This window comes from Athene noctua, chromosome 2 (assembly GCF_965140245.1).
Source record: "Athene noctua chromosome 2, bAthNoc1.hap1.1, whole genome shotgun sequence".
Taxonomy (NCBI): Eukaryota; Metazoa; Chordata; class Aves; order Strigiformes; family Strigidae; genus Athene; species Athene noctua.
The window spans coordinates 5,401,373-5,415,160 of record NC_134038.1 but is presented as its reverse complement, the minus strand read 5'-3'; the positions used below and the strand labels follow the sequence as shown (position 1 = coordinate 5,415,160).

Below are 13,788 nucleotides of genomic sequence, written 5' to 3'. Positions count from 1 at the left end.
AGGAAGCTGTAGCAACAGTTTTACTGCATTAATTTTCCCTTTAGTTGAAACAGTATCACTGATGACAACTGAATTACAAACTATTCTGAGTTTTCTAGTATCTATTTACAAAACATTTTCTGTAAATGACTTTCAGTTATGTAGCTTACTTAAGAAAGGCAGGACACAGTATGGATGTGCATTGATCTGTTTGAGCCCAGACAACAAACACGCAATTTTCTAGACAAACAATCTGACCTAGTTATTTCCTCAAACAATACAGATATTGGATATTTGAGTTGGCCTATCTCTTGTTGAAGTTAAACTCTGTTCAGGTATTTAACATGTTTAAAATATAATGGGGGAAGTAAAACTCAGTACAAAATGCAAGTGTAACTCCACCAAAGCAGTTACATACTCCTCTCTTGTGCATTTATATCAGCAAAACCAAATCATTGGAAAACATTTTAGAAGATGCTACAAGAGTTTCTCAAGCTCAGTCATAACATGAAAAATATGTAGAAAGTGCAGCTTCCTCAGCATTAGAGCTAGGAGTTACTCTATCTCTAGGTCTTAGACAAAAGCTAACTATGCTTGTCTTGAATAGTTATGGATCAGCCCCAAGACAGAGCTCTTTGTTATTTGCAAGTGAAGCTACAGTAAAGCACAGTTATTACTTTCTGAGAGCATAATGTATATTATTATAATCAAAATATAAACATCCTGCCCTAAGTCCAACAAAGTCTGATGTTATACTTCTAAAGAAATCATACTCTTTCTAGATCAGCAACTTACCCTTAAGGTAACGTATAAACCTGAATGCACACTTGAGAATTACTGTTATATTGATGGATTCAAATATATCTGAAACTATCCACAAAACTATCATCTTTCACTGCTTCTGATCATAAATTAACTCATGCATACAATTTATCTTGTTTCACTTGGAGAGTCTCCCTTCAACACAGACATGGAAATGCCACATCCTATTTACATAGCTTAGTCAAAAGATACTTTCAATAACAAACAATAGAGAAACCTGAAACTGAAAAGCAATTATAGCATAAATAACCGCACTGCAAATTATCTTTAATGTTGATGTGGATACTGAGCCACTATTGTCACAGTATTAATTTTTTTCTCTTCGTATTATGAATGCAAACATTAAGCTACCTTACTACCTTATGCTCTAAGCAATTGCACTAAAATCTAAAAAAAATGCTCCAGTAGAGCTGAAAACAATGTAATTTTTCTAAATCCTCTTTTAAGAATATTTGTCCTTCACATTTCCTCCATGACCCCCTACCTCTCTGCATGGTCTAAATACTAGTCTCTCTGAACAATCATATTCATCAGCAGCCACCTCTTCATAAACTCCTGAATTCCCCAGAGATCACTCCAGCAGGCACAGTAAAGAAACATCCAGCTTACACAATGCATCAGAGCGTTACTGGAGTTGATGATGTATGCATTAAGGACCATAAACATATGTAATAGTTAACAAATCTTCAAATATCTAACACTTCTGCTCAGACATTTAATCCAAAACCTCCAGGTACTAGCAGACACACTAAATAGTTTACTCAGCACATTGCTGGTTTAGGTGTTGTCTTTGACCAAAGTTCTGAGATTCCCAGACTCTAAACCAAGCCCTTAGTTCAACTGTATCAATTATTCCTATTTCTTCCATTAACGTATGTTTAAAAACTATATTGCGTGTGCTTTAGAAGATCCTGTGAAAGCAAAACCACAGCAGTTCATTATTCACAAGAATTTCAGTGAAATTTCTTACAGAGAAGCAGAATTACCTTGCCATAGTAAGAAATGGCTTCTTTATATTTATCTATGATGTCTTCGGGGCTAAGGCAATTCTTGGCACGTCCTATCTCAGCACTGGTATCTGCATTAATACCATTTGAAGTCAGCGCGCCTAGAACAGAACAGGGCAAGAAATGAGCAGAAGGACTTTTAGCAAATACTAAATATCTAAGAAAAAAACTAGGATATGCTGTAGGTTTGACCAAAGCATACACAAAGAATACTTGCCCTACCCAGAAACAAATCATGCCCTACCTAGAAAACACCAGTTCTGTTTTACTATGCTATTTTAAAGAGTACAAATGAAAACTGGATTCATTCATAAACCAGCAAACAGGAATTAATCTTTCACATATTAAAAAAAAATCATAATCTTTTACATTTATCTGAATATTTAGACTATTAATAAAATATTAGATTGCTAAAATTAGATTACGGCCACATCTGAATATGCAATTTTAATCTTTGAATTATTCCTTGTTCTACTTAAGAATTGTATTTCTAAAACACAGCTAAGAAAAAAGAAAGTGCAAATTTATTTATAAACTATAGGAACAGAGATGTTCTCCTTCAATCATTTAAAACAAATACTTCTCTTCCCTATGTCTAATCACAGAGCAAGTGTTACATTGTAACAAGGCCACCAAATCTGAGCCTTCCATATTAAAAAAAAATTTAAAAAATTACCTGAGGCTCAAACAAAACAATAAGAAATTGTTTTGTTTATATAGGAAAGAGGGTGAGAGACAGAAAGTTTTTACATACATAAGGGATAAGAATATGAAATAAAAGCCAAGAAAATCTAGGATAATACAAAGAACATGAAAATTTTATTTCCAGAATTTAATTTTATTGCAGAGTTAACATAATAAAATTGAAAACATACATTAAAAGTTTGGCAAGGCTCTGTACCTTTTTACAAGTTACTTAATCTACAGGATTATATGGTAATTTATTTCTCCATAAAGTTTCTCTACTAAGATAGAATTTTCTGTGTTTCAGAGCTGGACCTAACTCTTAATGGACAGTTAAAAATTACTGTGAAAGACACTTTCTGCTCCTTCTATATATTCAGAAATGTGCTATTTTACATGCTCAAATGCTACAGCAACTTTTTTACATGTTTTATCAACCTTAAAGAATCATACCAAGCACATCTTTAGATTAACACCTTAGGGTTTTTATGGAAGTGCAAAATCTTTGTTAGTGAAGATTGAAAGAGTACCATGACACTACAAGAAACCATTCAGGTTTGTTGGTTGAAAAAAATTTTTATAACTTCACTGCTCATGAGAAGAAACAATCTTGATTAGAATTTACAGGGACACAATCATGGAACTACATCATTTATTTTGTGCCAGTTACCCTTCAGTCTTTTTGCTTCCTCAAGATTTATAGCCAAAAACTGAAACATCAGGAATCAGTACTAGTTTTGGCAAGCGGCAGTAACTTGATCAATACAAATGCAAAACATATGCAAGTAATAAAAGAAAATACTTTGGAAACATGCATGAAAATAATGTACCTGGATCAATGAGAACTTCTTGTGCCCCTAAAAGGAGGAACAAAAATGATTTTTTTTTTTCAGCCTTAAATATAGCCAACAAAATAAGCTCTTACAATGTTTCATAACTATCATCAGGTTTGAACAAAATCAAAATATTTATTAGGATCATCATTGCTGTTCTGAAGGACTACCAATTATAATTCAAGTAGTCACCATATGTTATATTGTATTTTGTTAAAAAATAAATTTAAAAATCCCATAAACTTGCAATGATTTCTAAGACACATCAAGAATTAAGGAATTTTCAGTGTATAATTTAAAGCCATATCCTTTTTCTCCTTTTCCTTTGTTCTTGTTTTGTTGGTAAGTTTCTGTCACAACCCACTTACTGTATTTTAATATCAGGTCCTACAGTACTTAAATCTCCTCATGGGAGCTCATTTAATCTACACAATACTTCAGAATAACATTTTCAAGTAATTGTATCCCTTTCAATTGTCATTAATTTCACTCCATCAAATTTTCTGGATAATTGAGTCATGCCAACCCAACAAGTCAGACTATGCACATAAAATAGTTGCCGTAAGTATTGCAAAGTTGGATTATCAGACATGTAACACCTTGTTGCCCTAAATTTGATTAAACACGGCAATGAAATTGTTGAGATCAAGGGTTAAGCAGTCAAAAACAGTTCTTTTATGAGCGAGACAGGACCTTGATTTGCTCAGACTCCAGACTAGTTAAGTCTCTCTAGTTGAGATTTAGAGCTAAATCAAGAAGATACTCCAACAGTTCACTCAGGTGTCCTCATTGTGCTTGGGGAAAGAGGAAGGTCAGGTGACAAAATTAAGAGCTTAGTGCTTCGAACAAATAAAACACCACAGAGGAACCCAAAACAGGTAGTAAGCTAAACATAAAGCAATCCAAACTCTGCTTATTCAGCATACAAATCATCTAGTCAACAGGCCAAGACCAGGTTCCTGGCCAACAGGAACTAAGCAACTCAAAATCTTTTATACTGATGGCTGCAGAGACAAATCCAGGCATTCAAGGGGACTCAGCCTAAAGCTCTCCCCCTAAAAACAAAAGGTTTTAGGAACATAAGAAGTCACATTTCTTTAGAATGTCAAACAATCAGCAAGACTCTGCAGTCCAAGGGCTGATGGCAATGACCAAGGAAGGAACCTGTCTTTGAAGGAGGCAAGATTCCATGTCTCCTTCCGTCAGCCAAGTACTTCAAACACTGTTATTGACTAATTCTCCTCTGAATTAACTATTCCCATCATGAGCTTCAAAAGAAGTTGAAGGGTACACCAATGAAAAACCAGATAATGTTCTGATGGTTACAGATAGGTATGAAATATATTGCAGTTCTTCTTAGCAGGAAAAAATAAAACAGCAAAACCAAACCCTTTTAACACTGCCCTCTTAGGCTTGTGCTCTATATTATACAAAGAGAGACACTATTAATCTCTTTCCAAAGTTGTTTCTATATAAAGCAGACACCACAACATTTTCTGAGCAGCCAGATCCTGTGCTATAGCCCAAAAATGCCAAATGGTGGAAATCACAGGAAATTCAAGAGAAAGGTGCTTCTCTTGACCGGGTCTGGGCACAAAGGCAGTACCAAGAAACCCCATCCTGTCAAGGCTGAAGTACAGGCACAAGAAGAGGTGCAATTCCAGGCACATCAGGAAGCAATAAAGGTAACTCTCACATCTACATGCTTCAAAAGTAGGCACGAATTGAATGTCAGTTCCAAGTATGGCACTTCTTGATTTGTGAAGAATTTGGAAGTCCCTTTTGTTTCTGGCCTTATCCTACAGAAAGATACACTAGAATTTGTTCCCCAGATTAAATACTGTTCTCTTAAAAATAACAGTAACAAAGCAGAATATAAACAAAGGTTCAGTTTGAAAAGATTGTAAATGAAAGGCACTGCAGAGTCTAAAAAAGATGTTGAAAAGAAACTTTCAGAAAACCTTGTAGGAAAAAGACATCACAAGAATAGCTGTTGCCTAGACAGAGTTCAGCAGTTCAGATCTCAAAACATTAAGAGATCATGATCAGAGATAGGGAACAATATCTAATGGACTATGAAGTAACATCTTCACCTGGAAGGGATGAAAAAAAATCCTGGAATCAGTTTTTCTTCACACAAAAGTTCTTCCAAAAATCTTGTCATGTGAAACTAAAATATTTTTTAAATGTTTACGACCACACTAACAAGTTTGCAAACATGACTTTGAAATACAAGACAACATATTTAGAGAAGCAGCAATAATACACCTAAAATATACTTGATTCAATTATTCTAACAGCTGTGACGTATTTGTTACCTTCTTTAGTAACAAGGAGTACCCATTACAAACAAACATTGCCACATCTACTGTTAAATATTCGTAGAAAAGTGGATAAAGGTCAATAACTGTGTGAAAATATACTGTAATGGCCAACATAAAATGCACTTATAGGGCATGGGACCAAATGCACAACATACACAAATGTCAACATACACAGTTTGTAATAATTTTGTATAAAAATAAAGATAATACGAAGCAAGTGTTTAATAGATTGTGACTTATAGATTAATAAAAATGTGTGGTTGTTTTTTTTAAGATTAACAAATTAATTTTGATCACACTGCACACAAGAGTACTTACACCAGCACTTAAATCCAATGTGTTTGTTTCTGTACTTTGTAAGCACCCGAGTCTATACACAGAACAGCTGTGCTGGGTTAGACCAAAGGCTTCTGTAGCTAGTAATAACAGATAGGTTTTTCTTTCACAACCCCAGCCAGCCTCTCCTAGAAGTCATAGAAACTTTCAGGAGCCTTAAAACCACGGGGCAAGTGTTCACTTATGCGATTGAAGGCTCATCTCCACAAACAGGAAGGAGTGCAGAGGAGCATCTTTATTGATAACCTAGACGAGGGGATCGAGGGCACCCTCAGTCAGTTTGCAGATGACACCCAGCTGGGTGGGAGTGTTGATCTGCTCGAGGGTGGGGAGGCTCTGCAGAGAGACCTGGACAGGCTGGAGCCATGGGCTGAGCCCAACTGGGGGAGTTTCACTGAGGGCAAATGCCGGGGGCTGCCCTTGGGCCACAACAACCCCCAGCAGCGCTACAGGCTTGGGGAGGAGTGGCTGGAGAGCTGCCAGTCAGAGAGGGACCTGGGGGGTGATTGACAGCCGGCTGAACAGGAGCCAGCAGTGTGCCCAGGGGGCCAAGAAGGCCAATGGCATCCTGGCTTGTGTCAGCAATAGCGTGGCCAGCAGGGACAGGGAAGGGATCTGAGCCCTGGGCTCGGCACTGGTGAGGGCGCCCCTCGATTCCTGGGTTCAGTTTTGGGCCCCTCACCCCAAAAAGGCCATTGAATGACTCGAGCGTGTCCAGAGAAGGGCAACGGAGCTGGGGCAGGGTCTGGAGCACAGGTCTGCTGGGGAGCGGCTGGGGGAACTGGGGGGGTTCAGTCTGGAGAAGAGGAGGCTGAGGGGAGACCTCCTGGCCCTCTGCAACTCCCTGACAGGAGGGTGCAGAGAGGGGGGATGAGTCTCTTTAACCAAGGAACCAGTGCCAGGACAAGAGGGAATGGCCTCAAGCTGCCCAGGGCAGGGTCAGGCTGGCTCTGAGGAAGGATTTCTTTGCAGAAGGGGCTGTTGGGCGTTGGAATGGGCTGCCCAGGGCAGGGGGGGAGTCCCCGGGATCCCTGGAGGGGTTGAAGAGTCGGGCTGACCCAGCGCTGAGGGATCTGGTGGAGTTGGGAACTGTCAGTGTGAGGTTCATGGTTGGACTGGAGGAGCTTCAAGGTCTTTTCCAACCTACGTGAGTCTGTGAACAGCAACAGACAGCTGAACCCCAATAACTTAATCAGAGTCATAGAGCTCTCTGGGGATAAAACCTATCAGGACCAGTTAAGATGAGCCACTCTCTGGATTGCCTTACAGGCTGCGGGAGTTAGTGCCTACAGGGATATGGGGGTCATTATGGGATGCTGGGAAAGAACATCTTGGGACTATGCAACATTTCCTATGGAGATGAGTCTTGCTTCTATCACACTACCAGATCCAGTAACTCCTGACAAAGAGTTCCACATCATACCCATGTACTGGATAAAGAATAATTCTTTCTGGCATGGCTTCCATGATTGGAGTGTTGGAATGGAAGGGTAGAGGCTCTCTATGATGGACAGGCAGGGGAGGCAAGGAGGGAGGGTCACCCTCTACCTCAGTGACCAGCTGGAGTGCATGGAGCTCTGCCTGGGGATGGATGAGGAGCAACCAAGAGCTCATGGGTCAGGACTAAAGAGAGAGAAGGGACAGGTGATGTTATAGTGGGGGTCTGCTACAGGCCACCCGATGAAGGAAAACTGAGCAGACAAGGGCCTCTATGGACAGACAGGAGCAACCTCACGTTCAAAAGCCCTGGGCTTCATGGGGGACTTCAACCACCCCAATATCTGTTAGAGAGACAATACAGCAGTAGATAAGCAATCCAGGAGGTTCCTGGAATGCATTGATGATAACTTCTTTCTCCAAGTGATAGAGGAGCCAGTGAGGAGAGGTGCTGTGCTGGACCCTGTTCTCACCAACAAGGAGGGGCTGGTGGGGAGTGTGAGGCTCAAGGGCAGCCTTGGCTGCAGTGACCATGAAATGGTGGAGTTCAAGATCCTTCGGGCAGTGAGGAGGGTGCACAGCAAGCTCACTACCCTGGACTTCAGGTGAGCAGACGCTGGCCTCGTCAGGGATCTGCTTGGCAAAGCACCGTGGGATAAAGCCCTGGAGGGAAGAGGGGCCCGAGAAAGCTGCTCAGTATTCCAGGATCACCTCCTCCAAGCTCAGGAGCGATGCATCCCGACGAAGAGGAAGTCAGGCAAAAACACCAGAGGGCCTACATGGATGGTCAAGGGGTTCCTGGACAAGCTGAATCACAAAAAGGAAGCCTACAGAGGGTGGAAGCAAGGACAGGTAGCCTGGGAGGAATATAGAGAAGCTGTCCAAACAGCCAGGGAACAGGTTAGGAAGGACAAAGCCCTGACAGAACCAAACCTGGCCAGGGACATCAAGGGCAACAGGAAAAGCTTCTATAGATTGCATCAGTGATGAAAGGAAGAGTAGGGACAATGAGGGCCCTCTCCACAAGGAAACAGGAGACCTGGTTACCCAGGACATGGGGAAGGCTGAGGTACTCAATGACTTCTTTGCCTCAGTCTTCACCAGCAAGTGCTCCAGCCACACCGCCCAAGTCAACGCAGGCAAAGGTGGGAACAGGGAGAATGAAGAACTGCCCACCATACGATCAGGTCTGAGACCATCTAAGGAACCTAAAAATGCCCAGGTCCATGCAACCTGATGAGATGCATCCACAGGTCCTGAGGGAACTGGTGGATGAAGTGGTTAAGTCACCATCTATCATATTTGAGATGTTGTGGCAGTCTGGTGAAGTTCCCGCTGACTGGAAAAGGGGAAACACAGCCCTAATTTTTAAAAAGAATAAAAAGTAGAGACAGGGAACCACAGGCCAGTCAGTCTCACCTCTGTGCCCGGCAAGATCATGGAGCAGATCCTCCCGGAAACTATGCTAGAGCACATGGAAAATAAGGAGGTGATTGGTGACAGCCAACATTGATTCACTAAGGGCAAAGTATGCCTGACAAATTTCATAGCCTTCTGTGATGGGGTTACAGTGTTGGTGGACAAGGGAAGAGCAACTGTCGTCACCTACCTGGACTTGTGCAAAGCATTTGACACTGTCCCACGTGAAGTCCTTGTCTCTGAATTGGAATGACATGGATTTGACACGTGGACCACTTGATGGATAAGGAATTGGCTAGACGGTCGCACTCAAGGAGCTGTGGTTAATGGCTCGATGTCCGAGTGGAGAACAGTGACAAGTGGTGTTCCTCAGGGGTCAGTGTTGGGACCAGCGATGTTTAACATCTTTGTTGGTGACATGGACAGCGGGATTGTGTCCACACTCAGCAGTTTGCCAATGACACCGAGCTGTGTGGTGTGGGTGACACGCTGGAGGGAAGGGATGTGCCATCCAGAGGGACCTGGACAGGCTGGAGAGGTGGGACCGTGCAAACCTCATGGAGTTCAACAAGTTCACAAATTCCTGCACATGGGTCAGGGCAATCCCAAGCACTAATAGAGGCTGGGTGATGAGTGGATTGAGAGCAGCCCTGTGGAGGACTTGGGGGTATTGGTGGATGGAAAATTAACTGTGAGCCAGCAATGTACACTCACAGCCCAGAAAACCAACCATGTCCTGGGCTGCATCAAGACAAGTGTGGCCAGCAGGGCAAGGGAGGGGATTGTCCCCCTCTACTCCGCTCTCCTGAGACCCCCCTGCAGTGCTGTGTCCAGCTCTGGGACCACCAGCATAAGACAGACATGGACCTGATCAAGCAGGTCCAGAGGCCACAAAGATGCTCCAGGGGCTGGAGCACCTCCCCTGTGAGGACAGGCTGGGAGAGTTGGGGGTGTTCAGCCCGGAGAAGGCTCCGGGGAGACCTTAGAGTGGCCTCCCAGTACTTAAAGGAGGCCTATAAGAAAGATGGGCAGGGACTCTCTACTGTAACTGTAGTAATAGGAGGAGGGGTAACAGTTTTAAACTGAAAGAGGGTAAATGTAGATTAGATATAAGGAGGAAATTCTTTACTGTGAGGGTGGTGAGACACTGGCACAGGTTGCCCAAAGAAGCTGTGGCTGCCCCCTCCCTGGAAGGGTTCAAGGCCACGTTGGACGGAGCTTTGGGCAACCTGGGCCAGTGGAAGGTGTCCTTGCCACAACATTCACCATATTATAGACCTCTCTCATATCTCCCCAATCATCATATTACTTATGTAGTCTGAGAGTTTAGAAAAAGTATACCAAATTTTTAAAATTATGTTGATTTACTGGGTTTTAGTTAATCAAATCTATTTATTAAATGTTGACTTTAGAACAGCAAAACACCTCTGAATAAATGTACCTAACATTCTTCTCAGTATGTGCAGCTCTGCAACATCCTATGTACTTTATGAAAACTGTCTATGTCTCCTCCAGTAAAATTCAAACACAGACACTATTAGCAATCAGATGAAGAGAACAACAGCTTTGCAACTCTATGCAAAGCACATATCAGCATTAATACCAAAGCAGTAGAAAAATCATTCAGGTAAAAATATTAAAAAGAAACATAGTTCTCCCCTCCCCAGTTTATCCTGTGTGTGGTAAATTTCACAGTTCGGAAGTAGAGAGGAAATTTTCAGATGTTTGGTGATGGCGAACAGAATAAAACCCAAATCCTGTCCTTACCTGGTCTGTGCCTGTTGCCTGCCTCAGCAGAAAGAGAACCTCCTTGTGCCCTGCGAGATCCAACTTTACCTCCAGTACCTCCGGGATAATGATATATCACTGATGCTGAGCATAACCCCTCAAGAGCAGCTGAAGAGTAAAGAAAAAAGCCAACAGATTAGTAGAGATACTTGCAAGAAATGAAGTACCATGTAGTAAAGTCTATTTACACAAGTATGCCTCAAATTGGAGACCCAGTGACAAAGGCCATGGAAAAGCCTGAGATACTCAATGTCCTTTTTACCTCTGTTTTCACTGGTAAGGTTTACCCTCAGATCTTCCAGGTCCCCAAAACTACTAGCAGAGTCTGTAGGAGTACACAATAGCCACAGTAGAGGAAGACAGACATACGAAGTACTTAATCCAACTGGTCAAAAATCCACAAATCCAGGTAAGATGCATTCGTGGATGTCAAGAGAACTGGCCAATGTGAAGCAACTCTCTTATCACATCCAACAGGTCATACCAATTGGGGGAGGTTTCTAATGGCTGGACAAAGCAAAACATCACAAGAAGGAAGTATCAATGGTCTACAGGCAGGTCAACCTCAGTTGCCTGGCAAGGCTATAAAGAAATCCTTCTGGAAGCCATTTCCAAGCACACAAAGGACAAAAAGGTGACTGGGAACAGCAAACATTGATTTACAGAGGATAAATCAGTCCTTGGCAACTTCACTGCCTCCTGTGATAAGATGATTAGCTCAGTGGACAAAGGAACAGCAGTAGATGTTGTATATTTTAACTCTCACAAGACCTTTGGACATGGTCTCCCATAGTGTGCTTAGAGCCAAATTGAGGAGATAAGATTTGGATAACTGGCCTCTAAAGTAGGTGGAAAACAGGATGGATGGCCAGGCTCTAAGGATTGTGATCTGCAGTACAAAGTCCAAATGGTTGCCAGTTACTAGTGGAGTCCCTCCGGGATGAAAACTGGGGACAGTACTCTAATGTCCGCATTTAACAGGGTGGATGATGGCATAGAGCACTCCCTGAAAATTCCTGGGTGATACCAAACTGGGGGGGAGCAGTAGGGCAGGTCTTTAGTGCAGAGAGAACTCGACAGGCTGGAGATATGGGCCAACAGAAGCCTCATGCAGTTCAAGAAAGGCTCATGCATCTCGGATGTGCAGCAGTGCAGCCTGGGAGCTGACTGGCTGGAAAGCAGCTTTGCAGAAAAGGACCTGGAAGTCACAGTGCACAACAAGTTAACAGCAGTTAGTAGTAGGCCCTTGCAACAACGGTGACCAACTGCATACTGTAACAGCCACAGTGTAGCCAGCAATTCAAGAGAAGCAATTATTCCCCTCTATTCTGCATCTGAGACCACTTCTGGAGCACTGTGTCCAGCTTTGGGCTCCCTGGAACTAGAAAGACATTGACATCCTGAAGTGATTCCAGTGGAGGGCCATCAAAATGGTCAGGGGGCCAGAGGCCAGGACATTTGAGGAGCAGAGAGAACTGGGTTCGTTAAGAACAAAAGGCTAAGGGGCAGTGGAGTTATATGCTTCTCAGAGGTGCAGTGACTGGATGAGGACGAACGCAAGTTGATGCAGTAAATCCTGTTGTAACGTAGAAACATTGTTTCGTTGGGTATTTTTGAACTACAAGCAGCAAAATGTTAGAACAAGTTGCTCAAAGATTACAGAACTTCCATCCTTAAATATACTTAAAACTCAGCTGGAGAGGTCCCTGAGCAAACTAATTTAACTGGATGGAATATGAGCAGATGAGACAAGACTTGGGAACCTCCAGAGGTCACTTCCAATCCAAATTATTCCGAGTCTAATTTGCCTAAGTATCATTTGGTAGTCCAACAGATGGGCCTTAAAATATTTTCATGCCTTGCAGAAGTACAAAAGTTCTCCTCTCCTGCTTAAAGAACCCTGAGACATTTAACCTTTTGAAACAGTAGAAGTGCAAAGTCAGAAGATGTTATGGTTTTCATAAGACATAACGTACATTTCCATGTAGAATGAGAAAGCTAAAAGCAGAACTGGAGACAGCATTTTCCTAAAAGGGTATGAAACTGAAAAGCAGGAATTGTGCTCAGAGACGACTTGTATATCCAATAAATAGAAAAAAGCAGGACAGAAAAAAAGGAAAGGAGGAAGGAGAAGTCAGGGAAAAAGTGAAGCCTAAGAACTAACATGAAAGGAAGGAAGTTATGCTCATGGAAGTTAAATACTCATGGCTTCGGTAGATGTAAAGGCAAAAAAATTTTGCTAATAGGCCATAGTAGGCATCTGCAAAAAAGATTTTTAAAACATCTGTACAATCCACTGAAAAGATAAACCCTTTCAAGAGAGGTATTAGAAAAAAAAAAATCACACGCAATATATATATTTTTTAAGTACACACTTTACTACTATAATACACTTTACGTTGCAGGTTTTCTTAAAACACATTTCTTTCTCAGGTCTTATTAACAAATTTTTATTTTTACTTCATTCTTAGTCACAGCTGATATTCAGATTTTGGTCACCAAAATAACTTTTATAATATAGAAAAAAACTTATAGAAGACAGTTTGATTTATTTGGTGTTAGCAACTAATTATTTGATTCACTGTCATCAATTAATCCTACCTCCAAGCCACAGAAAGTCATTCACAGACCGCAGAAGTTCCACTGCCATGTGATAATGCACCAAGGAATCTTGTAACATCCCAGCCTGTAAGCACAGGTCACCAACATGTTTCCGCATCCGGCCTTGACAACGCTTCTTATAGTGTCTGCAAAATAAAATGTACAATTTACAGTTATTTCCAGGAAACACTTATTTCAGGTAATAAATACCTAAAGTCAATTTTCTTTCCTCCTTAACAGATCAACATTAAATTAGGTTTCTCTGAGCAAACATCCATATGAATTCTAACCAGCATAATATGCAAAAGAACCAACATTTTGAGGAAATATTGCAAAAAAAAAACAATTTATCACATATTTTGGCTACATAGCATTTACGCACACAGAGTCACAAAGTTAAAAGACTGCATTTCAGAGCACTTTAATAGCCTTGTCACAACTGAAATAAAACAGACTCATAGAATTGCCCAGGTTGGAAGGAACCTTGAAAGATCAGCCCTTTCATGGGAAAGGGAACCTAGATAAGATTATCTAGCACCCTGTCCAGTTGCATCTTGA

General features: G+C 41.6%; 1 protein-coding gene across 5 annotated transcripts in view; it reads right to left on the bottom strand.

The window, feature by feature from the left end:
- Window positions 1-13,788, bottom strand: part of TRAPPC9 (trafficking protein particle complex subunit 9) — a 534,962-nt gene that overhangs the window by 507,297 nt on the left and 13,877 nt on the right. For 3 of the 5 annotated variants that reach the window (XM_074898387.1, XM_074898389.1, XM_074898388.1), the window contains 4 exons: window positions 13,231-13,376; window positions 10,609-10,737; window positions 3,323-3,349; window positions 1,788-1,909 (listed from right to left, as the gene is read on the bottom strand). In XM_074898387.1, coding sequence (XP_074754488.1) covers window positions 1,788-1,909; window positions 3,323-3,349; window positions 10,609-10,737; window positions 13,231-13,376 — 424 coding nt within the window. The remainder of the gene's footprint in view (window positions 1-1,787; window positions 1,910-3,322; window positions 3,350-10,608; window positions 10,738-13,230; window positions 13,377-13,788) is intronic. The other 2 variants (XM_074898390.1, XM_074898391.1) reach the window with 1 other exon arrangement.